The 24780-nt window shown below is 37.7% G+C and overlaps 1 protein-coding gene across 1 annotated transcript; it reads right to left on the bottom strand.

Annotated features, from left to right (window-relative positions):
* Positions 1 to 8015: 8015 nt before the first annotated feature.
* On the bottom strand, positions 8016 to 9984 carry LOC5566350 (opsin Rh4). The gene is made up of 4 exons (XM_021846702.1): positions 9965 to 9984; positions 9774 to 9904; positions 8948 to 9709; positions 8016 to 8821 (listed from the first exon to the last, which is right to left on the bottom strand). Exons 1-4 carry the CDS (start codon positions 9982 to 9984, stop codon positions 8754 to 8756), a joined length of 981 nt encoding a protein of 326 aa, XP_021702394.1. The 3' UTR covers positions 8016 to 8753.
* Between the last annotated feature and the right edge of the window lie 14796 nt (positions 9985 to 24780).

The following is a 24780-nucleotide window of genomic DNA, read 5'->3' as shown; positions in this document are numbered from 1 at the left end:
TCATCTCTCCCATGGGCCATGACATCCATTGGAAGTCATTGACTACTCGGTCAGTTACTTTATTCTAGGAAGGTTGTGGAAAAGACTCTCTTCGAGAAGCTATTAACTACGAGTACATAAATGATTCGAAGAAGTAGTTTTGTTGTACTTGTTCCCTATCGATAGCAAAGCGAGTAGAGTAAATGATGCATAGTAAAAAATAATAGTTTTTTTAAATTCTCGATAAAGCTTGCTCAATTGATTTATTGGAGTGACCTTCTGAATAAAAAATGGAATTTTTAGTTCCCAAACACTTAAATAGATATCCACGTCTTTTGTGGTGAGAAACGGTAATGTTCAAAAACCAGCTCTTACAATTGATGAACAATGGCGAAATAAATACTGACTAATGGAATCTAACCACCCCAGAAGAAGCTTTACACGATGTGCGTACCGTAAACGTATCCCACGGTATACTGAGAAAAGTTGCTTTAAAAGGACGATCGGAGCCTACAGCGTAGTATTTTGTTTTGTTTTTCATCATTAGGACGGACTGAAGGAATGTGACTTCTTCAAAACATCATTAAAATCGCCGTTACTATACAGATCTTAAATTCTTGCAAAGATGAGCTTGGATTTTTCTGCGCAATAAAGGTTTGTTACTCGAACTAATTTCTGAGGAAATCAAATGAAAATTTTCCAATTCGAATCAACTCAACGAAACAAATTAATTATTCATGGAAAAAATTTCGTTCGGATCATCGCTTCAAATTTCCAGGTACATGGACGATATGTAGTGACTTGGACTTGGACTTGGTTATGTCTTCTTCTTCTTCTTTCTGGCGTTACATCCTCACTGGGACAAAGCCTGCTTCTCAGCTTAGTGTTCATATGAGCCAAGGGAGGTAATCGCGGCTCTTTATTGCTACCCCAGAATGCCGCTGGTTTTAAAATGTAAACAACCATACAAAATAACGACCAAACAATGGTGAAGGCGTAATCAATTTTCTCGAACACATCCATTTCGGGAATTTAGCAGATTTTGCTGATTAAATTGCCAACAGCTCACTGCATTAGCAAGTAGCAAATAACTGCTTGCACACAATATATTTCAAGCGCATTGATTACATGTAATTTTGCGAATAACGATTTTCACTTTTGCGCGTTAAGCCTTAAAACTGGTTCTGGACTTAGGTTGGCGGCTTTTCAATTTTACTCCCATTTGACAGCCGCCCTCCACCCTTGATATGAGCACTTCCACAGTTATTAACTGAGAGCTTACTATGCCAATGACCATTTTGCATGTGTATATCGTGTGGCAGGTACGAAGATACTCTATGCCCTGGGAAGTCGAGAAAATTTCCAACCCGAAAAGATCCTCGACCGGTGGGATTCGAACCCACGACCCTCAGCTTGGTCTTGCTGAATAGCTGCGCGTTTACCGCTACGGCTATCTGGGCCCCAAAGTTGGTTATGTAGTGATTTGGAATCCCAATGAGACTTGGGTAATTTTCAGTTTGAGGTCGTTAACCCTTAAAAGGCATGGACGACTTCAAAACACAGTTTTGTTCATATCTTTTGACTTTCATGAATAATTCTCAAAACTCAATTTCTCAAAAAATATTGAGTAGGAGATTAGTTACACCTCCAAATACATCCACGAAGATTTGGATACCGGTGGCCAATCCGGATACAAGAGCGGAAATGAAGTGTACACCTCATATTCCACCAGTGATTCTTGGTGAATTTTTAAGGAAAGCTCATATAGTCCACACACAATAAATCACAATAATCACTTGGTCATTTGACATGTTCAGATACATGATTCCGGAGACCCATTCCAAATCAAATGTTGATTGCTATACTGTTCCAATTAAAATCATATTCTTTAGACAAAATATGGCCATTGGAAGCATTTATGGTCATTTTCAATATCATCAGTCAGTCAGATTACTTTCAGATCAATGTTTTTGCTTCCATAAGACCGATTTTTATTATTAGAAAACTCCCATTACGAGAAACATCAAATTGGAGCTCATATAGTTGAAACATTCTGGACGTATAGGGGCCATTTCCAGTTTTGTTGATTAACTCCGTTATTTAGTTCCGGAGTATTTTTTTTTCAATATTGTGGCACAAAAACGCAAATTTTAAGGATAAATCATGAGAAATATAAAATACAACTGTTTCGTAAAGGTAAATCTATCGGAAACTAAATACGAGTACTTAGGATATGGTCGAACATTATGCCGTAACTCAAGTCTAGTAACAAAGTGCTACTTTTTAGTTTCGAAAGATTATAGTTTTATTTTGGAAATTCTTGTTATACTGGGAGGGTCCTTGTGCGAATCCTTAAATGATTTCTATAAGCATCCTGAACAAAGCTGATGAGAATCCTGGTTTGATTCTTATAAGAAAATCCTGGTAGGATGCTGATGTGAACTCTGGAAATATTGTAATGAGCATCCTGCAAGAATTTCCTTGAGAATTCCGAAATTTCAGATGAAATCTCTGCAATGTTTCTGATGAAAATCCTAGAAAATTTGGTAGGAATCGTGGATAGATTAAATGGGAATACTGAAATTATGATGAATCCAGGAAGAATTTAAAAAAAAATCTAAAAAGATTTCTGGTAAGAATCCAGGATGGATTCTTTTCAGAATACTGGAAAGATTTAAGTAGATACAAATCCTGGAAGGATTCTGTTGCGAATATTTTTTGTAGAAGGATTCTGATGAGAAACCTGGAAGTATTCTGAAGAAAAATTTGCAAACGTTTTGATGAGAATCATTACAGGATTCACAAGAGAATCCTGTGGAGGTTCTGATGAAAACACAGGAACAGTTCTGATGAGTATCCTACAGGAATCGTGGAACGGTCTTTAGAAGATTCTAGGAACGATTCTGATTAGAATTTGACGTCGATGCTAATAGGATTCTGATGAGAATTGTGAGAGGACTCTGATGAGAAAGTTGAAAGGATTCTGATGAGATCTTCTGATTTCTACGAGGATTCTGAGAAGCATCTCGGGAGATGATCTCTGATGAGAATCCTGAGGCCATTCTGAAGAGGTCTGTACTACTGAGCAATACCCAAAATGCTTCCTTTACGTCCAAAATGTCCCAACTTTACCTCAGACGGCATTCATTTCAGTGTTATTTGATGTTTCACATAATGGATGTTTTCTAATGATAAAAATTGGTCTTTTGGAACCAAAAATGGCTCCGAAACTGGACTTAAAATGGTCACCTGTGTTCAAAATGACCAGAAAGGTTCAGTATGGAAATCAACATGTAATTTGAATTGGTTGATGGGGATCCCATACTAAGACTTCCGATCATCTGTATCTGAACATTTCAAGTAGCCAAATGATTATTGTGGATCAAAAGTTTCCAACATGAGCTCACAAGACTTTATACATACTATATTAATATACTTTCACCTAAATGCATTCGAAATATATTGAAATTTTATCAAGAATCACTTATTGGTATTCTTTCCAAACACATGTGGAGGTGCAACTAATCCCTTACACAATACTGTTAAAATTTTGAAAATAGACCAATTGAGTCAAAAGATATTCATAAAAGAATGCAAAAAGAAATGAATCCCATATATTATCAGTCAATCATCGAACTCGATATGATTTTAGAGAAGAGGTTCTATTGAGGAGTGAAGAATAACCAATTGGAATAGGTTAAAAATATACCCCTTTTTAATCTTCCTAATGCATAAAGAAAAAAGTTACACATTATACATCAAGGGTCAACAATATCGCATGACTTTAGAACGCTTTCAAAATCAATTTTTAGACCGATTTTCGTTCTTTTAGCTTGATGTGAAAGATATGAAACCGGCGAATGGAACTCTGGACATTTTTTGTAAGTATAGTCACTTTGGGCCAACTATGGTCCTGGACCGACCAGGAATCGAACCAGGACACCCTCAGTTTAGTGTTCCCATGAGAACTTCTATAGTTATTTATTAAGAGCTATCTTTGCCTATTGAACATTTTTGCATGTGTATAGGCCCTGATAGCCGTAGCGGTAAACGCGCAGCTATTCAGCAAGACCAAGCTGAGGGTTGTGGGTTCGAATCCCACCGGTCGAGGATCTTTTCGGGTTGGAAATTTTCTCGACTTCCCAGGGCATAGAGTATCTTCGTACCTGCCACACGATATACGCATGCAAAAATGGCCATTGGCATAGTAAGCTCTCAGTTAATAACTGTGGAAGTGCTCATAAGAACACTAAACTGAGAAGCCGGCTCTGTCCCGATGGGGACGTAACGCCAGAAAAGAAGAAGAAGCATGTGTATATCGTGTGGAAGGTACGAAGATACTTTATGCTCTGGGAAGGCGAGAAAATTCCCAACTCGAAAAGATCTTCGACCGAAGGGATTCGAACACATGTCTCTTAGCTTGGTCTTGCTCAAACATTGCGTGTTTACTGCTTCGGCTATCTTGGTTGTGAGGCGAATCACACAACATTGTTATATCGGAATACCCATAACCGTTTCCGTTAGGCCAATTCAGCAAAAATGATAACAAAAAAAAAATGGAATCATTCGACAAGTCATTGTACATGTTGTGAGGCCAGCTCAAATATAGCTCCAGGAATACCTTCAAGAAAACCTACAGATATTTCATCACGAGTTCCTCCCAAAATATCTCCAATATTTCCACCAGCCATTTCTCAAGACACTCTTCCAGAGATTCCTCCAGGAATACCTTCGAAGATTCCTCCAGAGAATGTATCAGAAATTCATCCAAGATAATCTCTATCGTAATCCCTACAGCGATTTCTTCAGGAATTCCGCCGGGGCTTCGTCAGAGATTGCAACAATAATTCCTATAAAAATTCCTCCAAGGACAACTTTTGATGGATACTAGATTTTTAAGACCGGTTCCGAAAGGGATCTAAGAATACGTTTAGCTATTCTTCCAGGAATTCTGTCAGGTGATTCTATAGAGATACCTGCAAATATTACTCAGGGATTTCGGCAGGAAAATCTCTTCAATGATTCTTCTACAGATTTTGAGAGTTTCTACTCCATAGGTTCCTCCACTATAACCTTTACTGAGACTCCAAGAGGAATTTCTCCGGGAACTTTTCAACCACTATTACAGGGATTTATCCAAGAATTCTTCAAAAGTTTTCTCCTGATATTCCTATAGAGTTTCCTCCAAAAATCTTACCAGAAACTCCTCCAAGGGTTCCAACAGGAAAACTTGTACAAAAACTCTTGGATATCCGTGAATTCCTACATGGATCTTAAAGAATTACTCTTGTACAATTTCTCCAGTGATTTATGCTGAAATTCCTTAAAGCATACTTACAGAAATTTCCCCAGGTAGACCACTCGAGATTCCTCCAGGAATTATTCCGGAGATTTGTTAAGGGATTCCATTAGAAATTTCTTCAGAGATTCTGCCCAGGATTTCTACAAGAAATTACTACAAGATTTCAAGAGTTCTCCCAGGAATATATCCAAGAAAATTGCTATATGAATCACTCCAAACATTTTTCCAAGTAATTCTCCAGGAATTCCATAGATTATTTTTTGGCTTCCGAAAATTTTTGTTTAAATTCCTCTGGCGATTCCCTCATCAATTTCTCCGAGGAAATCTCTGGAACAAATTTTAGAGACACCCATGTAAAGATTTGCTATAGTAATTCTTGGAGAAATTCCTGAAAAAAAAAATGCTGAGTAAATCTCTGAAGGAATTCTTGCATATATTCCTGTAGAAACCTCAGAACGATTGCCTGGGTAAATTGCTGAATGAATCAATGAAAGGTTACCTGAGTTAATTGATAAAGGAGTCTTTGAAATATTATCTGGGTAAATTGCAGAAGGAATCCCTAGAGAAATTCCAGAAGTAATTCTTGGAGGATCCCTGTTGATAATCACAGTGAGGGATCTCTGAAGAACTCCCTGCAGAGATATCACTGGAGAAATCCCTCGATGATCCTTGGAGGAATCGATGGAGAAAATTCTGGAGGAATCCATGTAGGGGTTTCCTTAGAGGAATCTAGGAAGAGATTTTCCTAATGCAATCCCTGGATAAATTCTTAAAGAATTTTTTGATAAAATTCCTAAAGAATTATTCCATGAATAATCTTTGGAGAAATTTCTAGAGGAATTCTTGAAGGAACATACGCAGAAGGCTAAAACGAATCTCTGGAGGTAATCCATGAAAGATAAGCTGGAAAATTTCTTGGGGTAATTCACGTTGCGATTTTTCAGTAGATATTAATTCAGGAAAAAAAATCAAAAAATTCGTGTAGTAATGAAGCCTTGAAGGAATCCCTGGAAATTTTCCTGATTGGATTTCTGGAGCGGTCCCTGATGAAATCTATGGAGCCCTGAAGAGAATTACCTGGGAAAATCCCTGCATGTGTCCTTGGAATAACCTATGGAAGAATTTCTGATGAAATATCTGGAGTAATCGTTGAAAAGATTGTTCTAGTGTAACCCGTGGAGAAAGACTTGGAAACATCTCTGCAAGGATCCCTATACAGTTTTTCCTGGATGAATTTTTAAAGAAGTCTGTGGAGGAATCTCTGAAATAATAACAGAATAAATCGCTTCAAGAGCTCGTGGAGAACCCTTGGAGAAATTCCAGGAGAAATTCCAATAAGAATTTTACTTGGGGAATCTTCGAATAATAATTAACTGGAGGCTTCTTATGAATTTTATAGAAAAATCTCCGTAGAGATTTTCCTGCTGAAATCCCTGCAATTATCCTTGGTGAAATTCCTGCAGGAACTCCTGGCAGAATTGCTGAAGCTATTCTTGGAGCCTTATTGGAGCTGGTCTCAAAAACCATAGTGATCAAAGTTCTTCCCGGAGGATTCCCCATAAGAATCATTGGTGACATCGCTAGTTAAATCCTCGACGCCCCCTTTAGGTTATTATTTATCTGAAATTGCCTTTCTGTTTGTGATTCAATTATTTCAATTAAACTGCAAAAAGGGGGACAAACAGTAGTGTGAAAATTATTGTGAAATCACTATCCCAAACGCTGCCTACAAAGTGCTATTCCAGATTCTCTTCCGTCGTCTATCACCTATAGAAAACAAGTTCGCGGGAAGGTATCAAGCAGGTCTCATCGACGGCCGCACGACAACGGACCAGATATTTTCCGTGCGGCAAATCCTCCAGAAATGCCGTGAGTACCAGGTCCCTACGTACTATCTGTTCATCGACTTCCAGGCGGTATACGACAGTATTAAACTGTAGAGCTATGGAAGATCATAAACGAGAACAGCTTTCCCCGGAAACTCACAAGATTGATTAGAGCAACGATGGTAGTTGTGCAAAACTGCGTGAAGATCTTGGGCGAACACTCCAATTCGTTCGAGTCTCCGTGGGGACTACAACAGGGCGATGGACTTCCGTGCCTGTTGTTCAATATTGCGCTAGAAGGTGTCCTGCGGAGAGCCGGACTACAATCGAAGCACGATTTTCACGACGGGTTTTTATGCTCTGCCATTCGATTGTGCAGTTTTCCAATGACAGGTTCCCTTGACTTTTTGGAGCTCGCAATCTAAGCCAGCTGTCTCCTCCCTCCTCTCTCTCAGGTCCCAAGCAGTCATATGATTGGTTCCTTGTGTAAGTGCAGCTGATCTGGCGATACTGGAGTAGCAAGCATGGGTGGCCAATCAAGCTCAAGCTCGAACTCAACAAACATTGAAAATCATTAAAGCTCATTAGCGTCACCTCGTGGAAAAATTCTGAACAAGTCAGATGTTTCCAGAACAGCAATTAGTCGGCTCTCTAACTTTGCTAAAGAGGTGACTTATATGTAAGAGCAGTTCTACGCGTGTACTTTATGGACAGATTATTTGAATACCTTGCATTTTGAACACAGATGCTGCTGCTGGCGATCACTGAACAGTCCTTATGTTCCTGAAAAATTTTGTCGAAGAAACCATAGTGATAATTGCTCAGAAAACACAACTGTTTTCACGAAAGTAAGTAACTGATCTCAAAATAAATTACTGGGAAATTAAGCAGGATCGCTGAAACTATCATAGAAATAATAGATTTTTTAATAAAGCATAACGAACTGAACATAATAAGATCCAACTTACAAATATAAGAAGATAATAAAGATTGTAGTACTATAGGGTAGTAAGATCGAGTTAAATAAGTTAACAATAAATGTGTCCCTTTTGCTTTTCCCTTTCGAACGTCTGTTTTTAAATTATGCCTTATTGATTAATTAAAAGCGCCGTATTCACTTTCGAACCTTGGCACAATGAAACCATGACTTTTCCGTAATAATTAATGATAGTTGAAGAATTTATGGAAGCAGACATACTTTAGGCGGGGAATGTGTTTCCAACTTCTCTAGCTGTACAATACCGCCTGATAAAATTGGATATCATCATCTAGTTAATGGCTCAGTTGGATGGGATCATCCCTCTCGTCCATTTCAATAAATATTACCTTAAGACCTACTTCAAAAGCTCCACACGCGGCTTTCGTTTGAATTGTACATGTGTACCGTCGTTGTACTCTAAAACAACCTCAAGTCTAGTACGTTCCTTAAAAAAACTATCACGAGAAGGCACTTTTCAATTATTTCTAGTTATAAAAAGTCAAGAATCGCTCTGAAATCCACGATCTTTCAGAGCTCGTCAGATTTGAACCCCCAACTAACACTCGAACGTTTCCTCTTCCACTGCGCGGTCGTCGTCATCGATATCCCTGGACGTCCGGTAGGTGACCAGTACTTGTACTGGCTGCCGGGCGCGCCATCACCTGCCCTAGTGATTGCTGTTGGGATTGGTCTCGGTCAGGTCGATCGAAACGGACAGCGACGTGTCGTCGGCCGCTGAAATGGAAGATTGAGCCCGTTGAAGAGCACCCCTACTGTTTGCGGCAAGGTTTTTGCTATAGGTCGGCTGGGGGCCCTGTTCCGTCTGCTGGGAGGGCTCGGGTTCATCGGTGGTCGTCTTACCTGGTTGTCGTCCAATAGTGACCCGCTCACTGGCACCACCCTCGGAGTCGTCCATCCGGGAGGCGTTCCTCGTATAGCGCGAAGTCTGGTATTGCGAGTTTCCGAGATCCTGCTGATTAAGGCCGAACATCTTCCTCAATTCCTGTCGGTAGCGAGGGTGGTTCATGGCGTAGAAGTAAGGATCAATGCATGCAGCCGTCTTAGCAAGGATTGCGGGGACCATCGAACCCAAAGGACTAAGCAGACTTTCATACCCGAACACTCCCATCATCGCAACTATGGCGTATGGAGTCCACGCGATGAACCACAACCCAATGATACCGATGACCACTCCGGCCAGCTTGACTTCAGTTTTGCTCTTGTTCTTACTCGACTGGATACTGTTGGCACCTATGACGACTCTCAAGATCTGGATGTAGCAAAACGTGATGGCAATGATCGGGACCACCCAGGCGAAGATGAAGTACAGAAACATGAACAGCCGGGCATCCCACGTACGTTCCAGATAGTCGAAGCTGCACGCGGTGAGGAATCCTTCAGGAGTGTACCGGCTAAGGCCGATGTCCAGCGCGGGGATGACCGAGAAGACCAACCCATAGATCCAGGCGAATACAATCATGAGTGCGACCTTCAGTCTGGTAGTCGAGCGTTTAGGATTCAGCGGGTATACCACTACGTTGTAACGATCGATCGAGATCATGGTGAGCGTGACAATGGCCACTGTGCCACCGACGGCACCGAGCAGGGCGTAGATCGTGCACCCTGAGGGGTATTCGGTGATTAATCAATGAAGGAGAATGAAGTTTGACATCTGAAGCGTACTTACAAACATTCCCGGTAGCGGGACCCTGGTGGTAGCTGTTGTAAACGAAGAGTGGTGCCTCCAGCATGATAATGAAGTCAGCGATCGCCAGATTGATGACCAAATAGTTGGCTGGAGTACGGAGGGATTTGAACCTGGAGAATAAAGAGAGAAGTCTTCGTTAATACATTGTACTTATATTTTGAGTGATAAACTGAGCATTCCATTTACGCATTGTGTCGGCGGTACGTAAATAGAATTTTACGCAAGTTACACTTAGAAAAAATATATTACATGTGACGTTCAATATGGTTGAACATTTTTGTGATTCGAACAATATTCAGTTCGATGCGACGGAAAATTACGTCATTTCTAACTTAAATTTTAATATGTCGGGCATATATGACGTAAAATTTAATGATAAGTCTGTGAGATAGTTTCGTTAATAGAATTTATGTTACGTAAATAGAATTCTCGCCCTTAAAATTTGGTTTGTATGAATTGTTGTAGATTGATATTAAATATACTAAAAATGAGACTAGTGTGACAAAGTTTCTGATAGACTTCGTTAGCTATGTGCCAACTTACTTTGATGCTCTAGGTCAGCTACGAATTCACGTGGGAAATAGGCCTACAGATCTATAAGCATAACTAATGGTCTCTCGAAGATTTATGGGCAATATTTATAGCCGTATAGGTTTAATAAAATATTCACGTTCAAGCTTAAGTTTAACAACTATTTGAACAAATAGTTGAAATTCTGTGAGTATATGCCGTCAGATCTACAAGCGTATCGTAAGTGATCTTTCGAAAGATTAACCATGTAATCATATGGGTTCAATTAATTATATTCTATAACAGTTTTAGTACAATTACTGTTCAAGGCAATCCAGGAAATCATTGGAATACAAACAATCAGATAAGGGTGTAGGTGTAATGAATAGTCTTTCCAGAACATAACGAACAATAGACCATTTCCGTCACATCTAACCCCCAGTTTTTGTATTTTTCTTCGGAAGGCAATCATTTTTAATGAATATTAACGCTTTAAGATTTTGTTTATATGCACTCTCGATTTTCTTACAAATTTTTAAAAACATGGATACTCACCACATTTTGAAAAATGATTCGAGATGCGGCACAGTTTGTTCAACCCTATGGGTATCAGCGTGGTGATTTTGCAACAGTTTTTCGATTCCACCCCTGCATTGGGATGCTTGTTTACATTTGCAAACGTCAAATCAGGTGCGCGCTCAAACTGACCGTGATCCCGGTCAGGGCGCCCCAAACAGGAGCGCCACCGAAACTACGCATACAAACGTTTTTAAACCACACACTCAGTTGAGCTCGGCTAATTTTCATTGTTTTGCCGAGATCCGCACAGCCGAGCCTTCAGCAACTAAGCTTTAGCTGATATCTCAGCAAAAAATCAAGTTTGTTTATAGCAGCACCTGTGAGTGCCGCTGACATCAAACGTCACTTTTGCTGATATGTCAGCAAACGAACATTAACCAAGATTTGCACAGCTGAGATCGGCATTCTGATTTAAGTGTGCAGGTTGGAACTGGCGCAACCCGTTCTTTATCACAGTTCCAACTCCAACCCGATTCAAGTCTTCCTATAGGAAAATATATTTTCCTCCACAGATCCAAAATTCAAAACCACCCCCTAACAAAAAATCTCTCATCCACCCAGCAGTTACGGTACCGCTAGTTCTAGGGTGATGTGCTAGTATCCATCGTATTAAGCATTGATCAGTGAGAGCTGCAATTTTCCCAGTATTGCAGTGATTGATGCTGATACAAACCGATGCCAAACAATTCTTTCTCAAAACGGCTTTAGCATTGTACAATAACATTTTGATAAACCTTGATCTGTTTTTGGAAATAATGCAAAAAAAATGCATCTTATCGTATTCTCAATCCGTCGTATCGTTTTCAACTCCGTCGCAATCAGTTTCCAGATTCGTCCCACAACTTACGGCTCACTGTGATGTGTTGAGTGGTTAAAACACAATATATCAACGCTATAATAAAATGTTTACTAGAATATATAGATCTACGGGCATCTCCCTCCATTCCTTCAGCATGATGGAATATACTAATTTCTTTTAAAATTAATTGTTCGTCATCAAAATTCAGCCCAAACATATGAACACAATTCCTTTTGACCGTACAATTATGGCATTTGCTCACAGTACAGCGAAAACAACACAATCAAAGGAATCGTATTTTTACGTCGAGCGTCGCGCACACATTGATGCGCACAAGCTATTTTGTCTCATTACGACGGATTGAACTTTGTTTACATTCTCAATTATACGCGGCGGTTGAGGAAATTTCGTAAAGTTTGATGATTAATTGAAGTTTTACGGCGTGTGATTGGAATGAAATTCTTCAGTGAAGAAGTACGAAGGTTTTCCATAGTGAAAATAAGTGCCCGGCGAAGAAAGTCACCCACGGGGGCGGGAAGAAACTTGTGCTCGAAAGTGGTGTGACTGATGTCGATCGCTAAGCATTTCTCTCAAATCGTGTTCGTCCATGCGATTTCGGTAAAAAAGTGAAAAGTGGATAATTGATTTGAAGTTATTTATCGAGATACAGTAGTTTCATTGCATTTTTGGTGTACAGGTGGACGAATCATAAAAGCTTTCACAAAATTACATTCGGAAAATGAATCTATGTTGCAGGTAAGTTGGAATACCCGCCGTAGTGGAACATTTTAAGTTTGATACGACGAATAGTAGCTCTTACGACGGAGAAGAACGAAACCCTATTAGAGGCTATTTTTTACTATTCATGCCGACAAATACCTTAATCTATCTGTTGGCTGTTGATCCGGAAGATTTCCGCCTTAAGGCAGCAAGGCGGGAATCTTCCGACATATTCAATCCCTTCAATCCTCGTCAGCACAAAGCAGAGAGATCAGGCATCTGTCGACAACAATCCTTGCGTTACAGAACCGTATAGTGTTCGCCGGGTGCGGTCGTAACCGGCCGAAGCGGTGAAGGTGGTTTCCGCGGTGATTACGGAGACTTCAGGAGTCGCGAAGGAAGGAGGGAGCGAAACCGCAACGGAGCCCATTATGATGAATGAAAACATAACCAAAAATCATCTGGTCATGCCAGCTGATCGTAAATTCACCACAACGTGGTGGCAAAACCGAGGTGAAACAAATTGTAGGAGACCGAGGGGTGCACTAACGTGCCGCAAGTTTTTCATTGTTTACTTACAGTTAAAGGCTCCAAAACATATCGGTTCCCTAGGAAAGTTTGTTCAGTAAATTGACAGAAAGCATATAAGTCAATAAATTTTTTTCACGGAAATAGTCTATTATAATATCCATATAAGCTTATCTAACTGATTGTGCGATATTTGCCAGAAAACCATTCGCCAGAAAACTATTCGCCAGAATGACATCTGCCAGAAAACCATTCGCCAGAAAGTACCATTCCCCAGAACTATTTTTCTTGTCGATTTTGGTCAATTAATGCATGGTGAAATATCTCATAATTCGAAGATGGCCGTCACACTATTCGACTTGTGTCACTTTTCACATCTTTGAGAGCATCAGATTGAACTAATAGCATTTTAACAATCTCGTTATTTTTATTTAAGGTGAAGATGAATCGAAGCCAAACCTCAAATTTTCAAATGCACGGATCTGGAGAACCGAACACCCGTTTGAGCTGAAAACTTTGGTCACTTGCTGGTAGTGACCAATCGATTAAGTTTTCAGCTTAAACGGATGTTTGGTTCTCTAGAACCGTGCTTTTGAAAATTTGAGGTTTGGCTTCGATTCATCTTCACCTTAAGGCTTTCTGCTAGTGCACAGAGCAGAGACAATATAACACTGTTATTCTACATCTCTTGTCATATTTTTGCCTATGAGGTTTTGATACAATATTCTAAGCTGTTTTACCTAGTTTTAACTTTGAGAAAATGGCATTTCCTTTCACCGCGAGCTGTTCTTCATCACAATATTGTATTGTACAGAATTTCTCGTACAACTACCAGATAATTTTTGCTTTTCCATTGGAAGTTTATTGGGGTTGTGCTACTTTCTACTAAATATTGATTCCCCGAACACCAGTTTCACAAAAGCCAGTTCCCTGAATACCCCGTTTGCTCAAATGGCCTATTTTCTCGAAAATGTTTTGGCACTCATAATTATCATTACTTTTTGTTTATTTCAGGGTGATGAATGGTTCATATGATATGCACCCTTCTTTTTTGATCAGCGGTTCTTCAAAGCTTCTCCGGACTCAGCATTTTTTTCTTGTTTTCTTTATCGTTCTTTCTAGTTCACCATTCTGTCTCTGAGGATTGTTTCTTTATTTTGAACTGGATCTATTTTGGGGCCGTCCATAAATCACGTGATCGTTCAAGGGGGAGGTAGAAGGGGGTGGTTCTATCTTAATACAGGTTGGACTCGATTATCCGGAGCATCGATTTTTTTTTACTCTGGATAATCGAATAATGAAGAAAAAACATGAAATCTTCGATAAAAGAACTTAAATATTATCTTTGTTCGTTGTCTTATTTATATGTATTTCTAGGAACAGTAGGGGTCTTTATAAAAAAAAAGGCCAGCATACACAAAAAACACTTTCAAATCCCCCTTTTCTTAAAAACGTTCAAAACTGCAAAACCATTCATATTGTATATTGCAATACTGAATTATCTCAGATTTATGCATAAAAATTGAAAAACAAGAACATCAAGAATCAAATTCCGGATTATCGAATCCCGGATAATCGAGTCACCGGATATTCGAGTCTCCGGATAATCGAGTCCGACCTGTACTATGATCCATACAAATTTCGGGTAATTCGGGAGAACGGATATCGGGGAAAAGTATCATTCGGGTAACTGCCCAAGGAACAATTGGTAGCTTTTAAGATACTTACGTGTTTAATACAAGCTGCATAGCAGCAACCATTGCTGAACAAATTTTTAGTTGAATCATTAATAAAATTAATTTCCACTTATAAAAAAGCTTTTATTCCACTTGCAGTTTGTGTTTTGAAAAAGAGCTGAATAAACCTCCGAAAATGCCAATATAGTAGCTTTTGTTCTACAACACATGAGAAGTTTAACAATTGACTGATTAAAAGCTTCTATAGGTTGTAGCCATCATTTAAGTAGAACATTGAACATTTGATTAACAACAAATCGTACAAAAGTTTCAGTGTCTAATACTTAAAATGTTGACCAGCATGATTAGTAAAACTTATAAACAATGTGAATAACAGTATATGAGTATGCTCTTATTCAAGCAAAACATATTATGTCTTTTTATGTTATTTTCAAATGTTTCAAATGTTTTTCAACTCAAATCTAAGACGTGTATGCGATGGATGGATTAACGTAATGGACGTAATGGCGACGTAATGGATCAACGAGGGTAATGTTCGAATCACATTGGATTAAAAATATCAAAATTAAAATTTTCCAGACGTAGTGATCATCATCTGCGACGTTATTGATATCGGAAAAAGTTACTAATCATAACATTTTCAATGATAATCGAAGTATAAATAATAATTTAACAATAGTTACATGAAAGTGGTTACCCAACTTACAGTCAAGTGCCACAAATAAACATATATAGTTAATTATTGTTGAATAATGGTGACAACTGAAAAAATGCCCTACAAAGAGCTGAGAAGATGGTATTTAGATCCAAATTTAAGTCAATGTTCAACATTTTTCATTGGAATGAATAATAGTAGAATCAACACTTATTAAACTTCTCCAAAAAAAATATCTGCCGACTTGTCAAGATTGTTTTACTAATGAGTTGAACAAGTCATTTTTCCTTCTATTAAAGAGCTAATATTCCACCAAACAAATATAATTGTGTAAACAAATGTACAGGAGACGAACTAACGTTTTGGTTGCTTCGCACTTCAGCTGTTTCCATGTTTAACATGAACATGATTAAAAGCTGAATAGGTATTTTATAAAATCCCAATACAACATAGATATATCATCCGAGCAAGTCATCCAAAGAAGTTCAAAATAACGATTACTAAACACATTGTTCAGCAACAAAGAAGCCTTACAAAAGAGGTCACACCATAGCCAAATTTTTGAAAAATGGACAAAATATCTAAAAATTGCGTTGTATTCCTAATATATTGCAATATTCAACTTACTACTATTATTATTATTTATCTTTATTTGAGTGGCTTTTCGCCCTTGGCGAATCCACCACTAACTTACTAATATATAAAAACATGTTGGATACAATTATAACTGATGCTTCCTCAATACAATATTCAATTATGTTTAGAAAATATTTTGAATCAGTCTTCTGACATAGGATTATTGATTGAAATATATTTTAAATTTGTATAATGTTTAATAGATGGAAAAAGTACGACAAATAAAATATTAACCTAGTAGAAATATTATACATTTAATAAATGAATTTTGGTATAGTTAGATGAACAATTCAATTAAAGTTTCAACAAGTTAAAACTTATTATGAAATTTGATTAATCATTTCAGACTGTTTTTAATTTGTGAATAAACTTTATTTTTAACCAGCATTGAAATAAATTTTCTCACTGTGCGCTATAAATAGCCGACTGAGTTCAGCTCGCATCAGTCGCATCAGTACTGAACAGCATAGCAGAAGTAATGCGCTTATTCAGTTGTTGATCAGCATAGCACGTGTTGATTAGTTATTGTTGAATAGAAGCTCAAGCATGGTCAATAATCAGCTACAAGAGGTTTATATTGGGCACTGGAAGACTGATATATGAATTCAAGGATGGCGCAGATGGCAAGTTATACCGCTGACGATGGGAAGGTCTCGAGTTTGAATCTAGTATTCAGGTAATTATTAAAAGTGTGGTTATTAATTCATGGTAAAGGTATACAACTGCATTTGATGTATACAGTGTTAGCTATTTTTAGTCATTTATTTGTTTTCAATCAATTTTGTGGCAGTTGAATAAAAACTGAGATGAATGCTTATAAAGCGATTTTGAAGTTGTAGAATAAAGTCAATATACAACGACACGCTTTATAACTTCTCCAAATTTGTGTGAACAACGCCTGAACAAAGGCTTCACTTGGAAATAATTAAAATGTTGTTAAACATGATGCTGAATTAAACTGCAATAATGTAGTTTGTTAAACTAGCGTTGTTAAATCATCAATTCTTATTAAGCTAAGTGAAACCTGAATAAACATCATTACAATATATGATTACGGTCACTAAATGATAAGAAGCTTAATAATTTCGCCAGATTTGCTTGAACAATGTGTGCGTAGCAGCTGCAAAGTAATATAATAAAGCAACTATTCAGTATGTAGTTGTGAAAAGTTGCTTAATAAATGATTATAAAATAGGCAAATGTTTCTTGGGTGACGTTCGGGGCAAAGATATTCGAGGGAACAACATTCGGGTAAAAATAGACCAAAAGGTTTTTAGTGATAATGGTCATTGCTTATCGCTACTTGATATGGTTTGGGGCAAATAAGAATTCTTCATTCTCCATATAAAGGATGTTATTATTAAACTTAAAACTGTTTTAATTTGTCTGAAAGCTCCTGAAAGTTGTTATGGAAAATGTAGCTTTGGTTTGGGAGTGGCGGCATTAATTACTTCATCGAACAGTCGGCACAAATAGTTTCAACGTATGTCAAAATCTTATAAATATCCAATGAACTAGCCCTTAAGAGGAAACAAAACTTTGAAGAACAGCTTATGATAAAAGAAGGGAGAACTTCTTGTCAAATATTCCAAACAATAATTTCGTATAAAACAAAATAACATTAAAAAAACATTTATTTTAAAGCTGAAAAGAAGGGCGAATATCTTGTGAAGTCTTTTAAACCATAATACCAATTTATAGGGACATATTTACTTACTTTATTATCCGTTCTGCTGAATATAAAAACTTTACATCAGTAAGCATACATAGTGGAGCAGCTTTTAATGAATGCAACTTTTATTCCATTGTATGTTTTCTGCTTTCTAGTTCCACGGTCCAGCAGGATTTTGTGCAGTCTTTTTAATTCATGTTTATAAAACTTCAAATATTGATGTTGATCCTTGAATGCTCGAAAAATCGATATTTTTATTTTGGAACCGTGAGGAAGTCCGTGTGTACTTCGTCCAACAATTAGAATACAAGAACCACAATCCCCAAAACGGATATTCGAAGCTGGCTCATTAAATCAACTGGTGTCCAAGAGACCCTAGAGCTTACTAACAAAAATAATCCCACAAAATGTTTTAAAGCTCTGGCTCGATTATTTTTCCTACAATTGCAAACTTGATTCATCTGAAGAAAAAAAAAATTAAAAAAATCTAGAGGCTGGTCCATTCTGGGGAATGGTACATTCTGGCGAATGGATTTCTGGCGAAAGGTACTTTCTGGCAAATGGTTTTCTGGCATATGGTACTTTCTGTCGAATGTCATTCTGGCGAATGGTTTTCTTGCAAATATCGCACAATCATATTTGTATGGAAGAGAGACACATTTTTGAGTTTTATTCACATTCCTAGGTACAATTTTTACTATTTAGGGTCGTTTTACTCAAAAATTTCATACTTTTAAAATCACATTCGAATGTTTATAGATCTTGAGCAAATTATAAGCGTTTTTCTCCAAATATGTTGATAGATAATCTCAGGAAAACACATTTTGAAAATAATATATGGAAAATAAATTCAATTTCACTGAAGCAGTGTTAATTTTTATGATTGTCATTGTGCTTTGAGAGGTCTTCTGAAAATAAAGCATTCGTTTTTCTATTGTGCTTAAAATATGACGTGGAGACTAAATAACCAAATCTATGAAGGCGTAGGTTACTTTTTGGAAATAATAATTTTTGCTCAATTGCCATTATAAAGCAAAACCGATTCTTCCAGGGTAATTAGATTGAAAAAGAAAAAAAATGCGTAAAACACGACTCATTCAAGTTGTACGTAAAAAAATAACGACCGACTGTACGATACTCTAGAACAGCTGAAAAAAGGACAACGAGTTTGAACTACACACAAACAAAACCACTTAGCGATCAATAGTGAGGTTAGGTTGCGAAAGTTTTTCAAATTGAAATGAATATTTACAGGTTCCTGTGCCCTGGATTGTTCGTCATCAAAATTCAGCCCAAACATATGAACACAATTCGTTTTGACCGTACAATTATGGCATTTGCTCACAGTACAGCGAAAACAACACAATCAAAGGAACCGTATTTTTACGTCGAGCGTCGCACACACATTGATGCGCACAAGCTTTTTTTTCTCAGTACTACGGATTGAACTTTGTTTACATTCTCAATTTTACGCGGCGGTTCAGGAAATTTCGTAAAATTTGGTGATTTATAGAACTTTTACGGCGTGTGATTGGAATGAAATCCTTCAGTGAAGAAGTACGAAGGTTTTCCATAGTGAAAATAAGTACCCGGCGAAGTAAGCCACCCACGGGGGCGGGAATTAACTTTTGTTGGAAAGTGGTGTGGCTCAGTCGATCGCTAAGCATTTCTCTCAAATCGTGTTCGTCCATGCGATTTCGGTGAAAAAGTGCAAAGTGGATAATTGAACTGAAGTTATTTGCCGAAATACAGTAGTTTTATTGCATTTTTGGTGTACAAGTGTACAAACCATAACAGCTTTCACAAAATTACACTTGGATAATGGATCTATGTTGCAGGTAAGTTTCAATATCCGCCGTGGTGCAACATTTAAAGTTTGATACGACGAATTGTAGCGCTTACGACGAAGTAGAACAAAACCCTACTGATTTTACTTATTTGAGCATTGGTGTAAATAAAGGAGATAGGAGGGCTTGGAGTAAAATGCACCTCCTTAATAAGTTGAGCCGAAATGAAGACTAACAAACATAATGTAGGTGGTGATTTAATACACGAATCTATTTGGTTCGACAAATCGTTGCCAAACGTCCTGGTCTTGAACGGCTAGATGTAGTGTTGGTCACTACTAACATGGGACAGGCATAAAAAACCTTATAAATGTAGAATCCAATTGGCAAAAAAATTAAGGTGAGGGTTCATTGAGCATGTAAACATAATGTTGCCACCCACTCAAGCCACCCGCTAAAGCACCCTCTCGAGCCACCCAACAAGGCGGAGCACAATGTTATGTGCGTCGGCTAAAAATAAATCATCATGTTCCATGTATATCTCCACCCACAGAATTATGCAGGCAGTATTACTTGCACACGTTCCAAACATAGGTATTATTGTCAATATGAATTCATCAACTACTTCAAAAAGATCAAAATCACAATTTATTTCATTTGGTAGAGGACACATGTTTTTTGACCAAAATTATAAGCATTTTTCACACCATGCGTGTGTTGTTTACTATTTTTGGCAGTTTATTCCTCTCTTCTCTCGCTTCCCACGAACGGACAAAGTTGCCATCAGTATGCATTTGAATTTTACAGTCAATTGTACCGTATGCTATCTTATATTCAGTTTTGCTGTTAAATTGCGTTGTACATTGTTTTTTCCCACGCATAAAAATGTTTTGCAACACTTGTGACATTGTACACCTTTTGAGTGTTATGAAATTGTAAAACACGTGGTGGTAGCAAGTGTATGAATATCCAAACAATTTTAATTCCAAACATAAAAACTGACATCACTTCCAATCAGTGAGAGCTGCGCATCCGATTCATAAACAATGTTGCCTCAGTGAATTCGCGTTCCGGTGTAGTTTTTCGAGCACAAATTGATTAATTAAAGTGTTTTACGTATTGCATTAGATTTTTGAATTGCTACGGTGAGTAGAAATACTTTTAAAAGTGAGTTTAATGGGCACCGAAAAGCCAGCAAACAATATATCGGTGCGTGAAGAAGAAGTGATTCGGTAGTACGTGGTATTTTACAACACAAATCACAGCATAACTACGTGTTTGCATTCAAAAACTGGTATTTTGTGTAAAACACATTATGGAATGCTTTCAGTTAAGAAACCACCTCTCTACAATAAGGTTAGTAACTTCGAATAATCATTTTTTGTGATCGCTCTCGAAAACACTGTGAGAAGCGTGGGAGGAGGGAGTGGAAAGTGAAGGGGGAAGTAAGGTGCCATATTAGAGGCCATTTTGGTATTCAAGGGGATATGTCCTTAACTTTAGTTCGAATAGGATCACTTGGGACATTTAGGGGTATGCGAGATTAGGCGCGAAAACTGCTAAAAGTAACGTCAATTTTGTACCAATCTCTGAAAATATGCCAACGATCGATAGAACTGTTATATACACCAAACAATATAGTTGACAGGTGGAGGCGACAGTTTTTTGCCTGTCTAGTGTTAGTAGTGACCAACGCTACAGCATCTAGTCATTCAAGATTGTGTTGTTCAAACATATGGCCTTCTGTTAAAACAAATTTTCAACTTCTATTCATTTCTCTCGTCGCTCGCTTGCGGTTCTATCTATCTTGTAATTTCATTACTTTCGTTGCTCCCTTTCACTATGAGTAAAGGTATCGCGTTCACCGAAAAAAAGCCAAATTTTCAAAATAACGGTTATTATATTGCGTTGTTAACGTTCGGGCTGTCGCGCTGTTGAACTTTGTACAACAGTTATGATTCAGTTACCCCAAGAATCTTCTAACGAATAATAGTCATCAGTTTTTGTTTACAGTATGGTAATAATGCGTTAAAATCAACAAATGTACATGGAAGTCGCATAATAATGAACGCATTATATAAGGTTCGAGTAGACTATAGTTTGAAATCTATATATCTCAAAATCCAAATAATTTCGAAACATGAAGTCTTCAGTAAAGCTGTTCTGAAGGTGGAGCGCTATCTGATAGTACCTCATTTAATTCGGAATTTGCCCGATAGGTGGTACTGGGACTTTTGCATGGGACTTTTGCTTTTGGTTTGACAATATCTCAGGAGACTGTCCTTTTAGAAAGATAGCGTCCTCAAGAGCTATCATTAAATTGATTCAACATTTTGCCACCAGGCAGCGCTAGTCAGCAGGAAACTTTTGTTTTGCAGATATCCCTGGATCCTGACAAGTTAGAAGGAGGGCGTCTTCGGCAAGGTTGTTCAGTAGCTCGAGGTTTATCATTATTTTAGCCCAGGCCCGCCCAACCTTTTTGAGCCGCGGGCCAAATCCCAGAATTGAAATTTTGTGGCGGGCCAAACTTTTTTAGAGCACGAACAACTCCTACGTTTTGGTTATTAAGAGCAAAAAACAACCAGCAGTTTTTTAGTGATGATTGCTACTGAATATTTTATTTATTGTTCTACAGGGAATCTTATCAGGATTACACACTTAGATTACATTACTAAGGTCGGTAAAACATTTCTAGGTGTATGGACTACCGAAAAAGTAAGTCAAATGCAAATTTTCAACACGCTTAGGCGTAATTGAAAGGCATGATTCTTCAACCTGACGTCCATATTTTTATTTTATTTATTAAGGAAAAATGTTTCCTGTTATGCATGGTAAGTCAAAAATAAAATAAGTTTGTTTTTGAAGCTACGAACAAATACATCAAATTTCAAAGCGTACTCCGCAAATGCAGTGTATAACCAGCGAGGTATCACTACCAGTGTAATAAAATACAACAACGCATTGAAATGTTCACAATTCTGGACTCTTGAGAATATTTTCCAGAAATTTATTAGAGTCTTACTCAGAGTTCTATCAGAAATTCACCTACTATTATGCAAAAACTCTGCTCACAAGATGTTTAAATTATGCTCCGAATTAAATTTTGTAATCCTTGATAACCTATGGAATTCTACTAAACTTTTTAGAGAACTCTCTCCAGCATTATATGAGAATCCTGACATTTTTTCTTCAAAATTAATGTCTAGAATTCTGTTACAATCATGCCAAAGATTTTGTAAGAAATGAATCTATCTAATATTTGGCATAATCCTACCTAGGACTCCCTGTTCGACCAGTTTAGCACAAAGTTGAGAAAAGTGCTGCTTATCAAATTATTTGAAATACAATTTTGAATGATTCATGTGTTATAATTGAATAAATGAATAGAATAAAAGAATATAAGAAATCACCTAACTTAGTTTGTAGCTTTAAATTGACGTTAGTTGAAATTAACCCTTATTGTAATCTCACATTACGTTGGAGGATCAGTTAACGGGCCAGTTATGAGAAGGGTCTTCAAACTCTTCGCGGGCCGCACAAAATGGGGGGCAGGCCTGTTTTAGCCAATCTCCAAGCTTCAATTAAATAAGCATAACTTTTGAGCTACTAAACAACTCTACCGAATACGTTATCTTGCGAAGTAATCGGGCTGATGAGATATTTGCAAAATAAATGTTTCATGCTCAATGAGCATTGCTCATTGCTGTCACCTGGTGGTAAAATTAAGAATCAACTAGCTCGATCAATGATTGCCCTTGGCTTATTAAACAACTTTGCCGAAGATGTAATTTTTGTAAGTGGTTATTACGCTAAGACATGTGTAAACCAAAAGTTTCATGCACACTTACACCGCTTTTTAAAAATTTCGAATCTTTTGGCTTGAAGAACGATAGCCCTTGGCTTATTAAACAGCTTTGCCAGAAAAAAAGTGTTATCATAGACAAACATACGTTACGCTCTCTTTAATGTTCATCGACCACCTTTTTATCGGTTGATACAAATATTTGATAGGTAGTCAACCCGCCACCCGCAACGTTCGCATAGTTTTTGTTCGTATTCGACATTTATTTCCAAATAGCATAGGGCTTACATATCCTCGTGACTATGTTTTTGAACAAACAGTTTCACTAGCGCCGCTTGGTGGCAGAATTTCGAATTTCTTGGCTCAAATAATGCTAGCTACTAGCTACTGAACAACTTTGCCAAAGGCGGCCTCCTTCTAACTTCTCAGGATTCTAAGATATCCACGAAACAGAAGTATAGGGCTATTATACGGCTAATACAGGGCACGTTAGTTGTACACTAGCACTATATTAGCAGGCAGAGCGAATTAAAGTGCTTTTTTTCAGCCGCAGATTTCTACCGCAGCTGTCAAAGCTCTACCACAGGCTACGAAATCATTCTATCATTGAAGCAAGCAATTCAATCATAGCATGCTTGAAAGAGAAAACACTATGAAAAATACCTAAAAAAATAACAAGCATCGAAACCATATCCAATGTATCATATAGCCTACTGATGGTTTACCATCGCAAATCATAGATGTGACAGCTACGGAGCTTTTCGTTGAACCATAAAACGGAAAGTTTACTCTAAAATTGCAATATTCAGGGATCATGCACAAATTACTTCACGCTTCGAAGGGAGGGGGGGAGGAGGGGTAAACCAAGCGTGACAAGCCTTACAAAAATTTTGAAGGACTCATACAAAAATCATGAAAAATGGGGGGGAGGGGTTTGTCAAAAAAGATCTCTTATTAAAAAAAACACGATTATTCAATATGATACAATTCGCTTAGAGTAGAGCTTAGACTGGCTACACATATCAATGGTTGCTATTTCATGATTGACCGAAGTCAGTGAAGATGCGCAAAGAATCAAATAGAAGTTATCTTCTTCAGTGTGCATAACTCAGTACTATTAGACCATGATAAACTATTATTTGTGAGATAAAAACATGATTATAAATATAATATTATCAATCGATATGAAAAATTTCCATACATAAGAAAATAATGGTGACACTTAAAGTGACGAACCATTAACAGTTTGTGTAAAAGTGAAACAAACTACACAAAATGTGAAAAAAATTATGAGTTTATATGCTTGGACCATTTCCGATGTTTGGCAGCGTGTATCGGCCCTTTTGGGCACTTCCATGATTAACTTTGGCATTGGGGGTTTTCTTGGCCGAATTATCTGAAACTTTGCACTATGAAGCACTTCAATGCAACGCACATTGTGGTTAAATATGGGCTCAGCAGCTTCCAAAATACCCCACTGCTGAAGTGAATCAAAAGTGGCAAGAATAGGAACCGGCTCCCTATATGCTAAACGAATTCCACGTAGTCTCAATTGTACAGAAATTCCGTTTACGTTATATTACGTGAAAGGGGTTTTCAGT

Source organism: Aedes aegypti, chromosome 2 (assembly GCF_002204515.2).
Source record: "Aedes aegypti strain LVP_AGWG chromosome 2, AaegL5.0 Primary Assembly, whole genome shotgun sequence".
Taxonomy (NCBI): Eukaryota; Metazoa; Arthropoda; class Insecta; order Diptera; family Culicidae; genus Aedes; species Aedes aegypti.
This window is presented reverse-complemented; position numbering and strand designations above follow the sequence as displayed.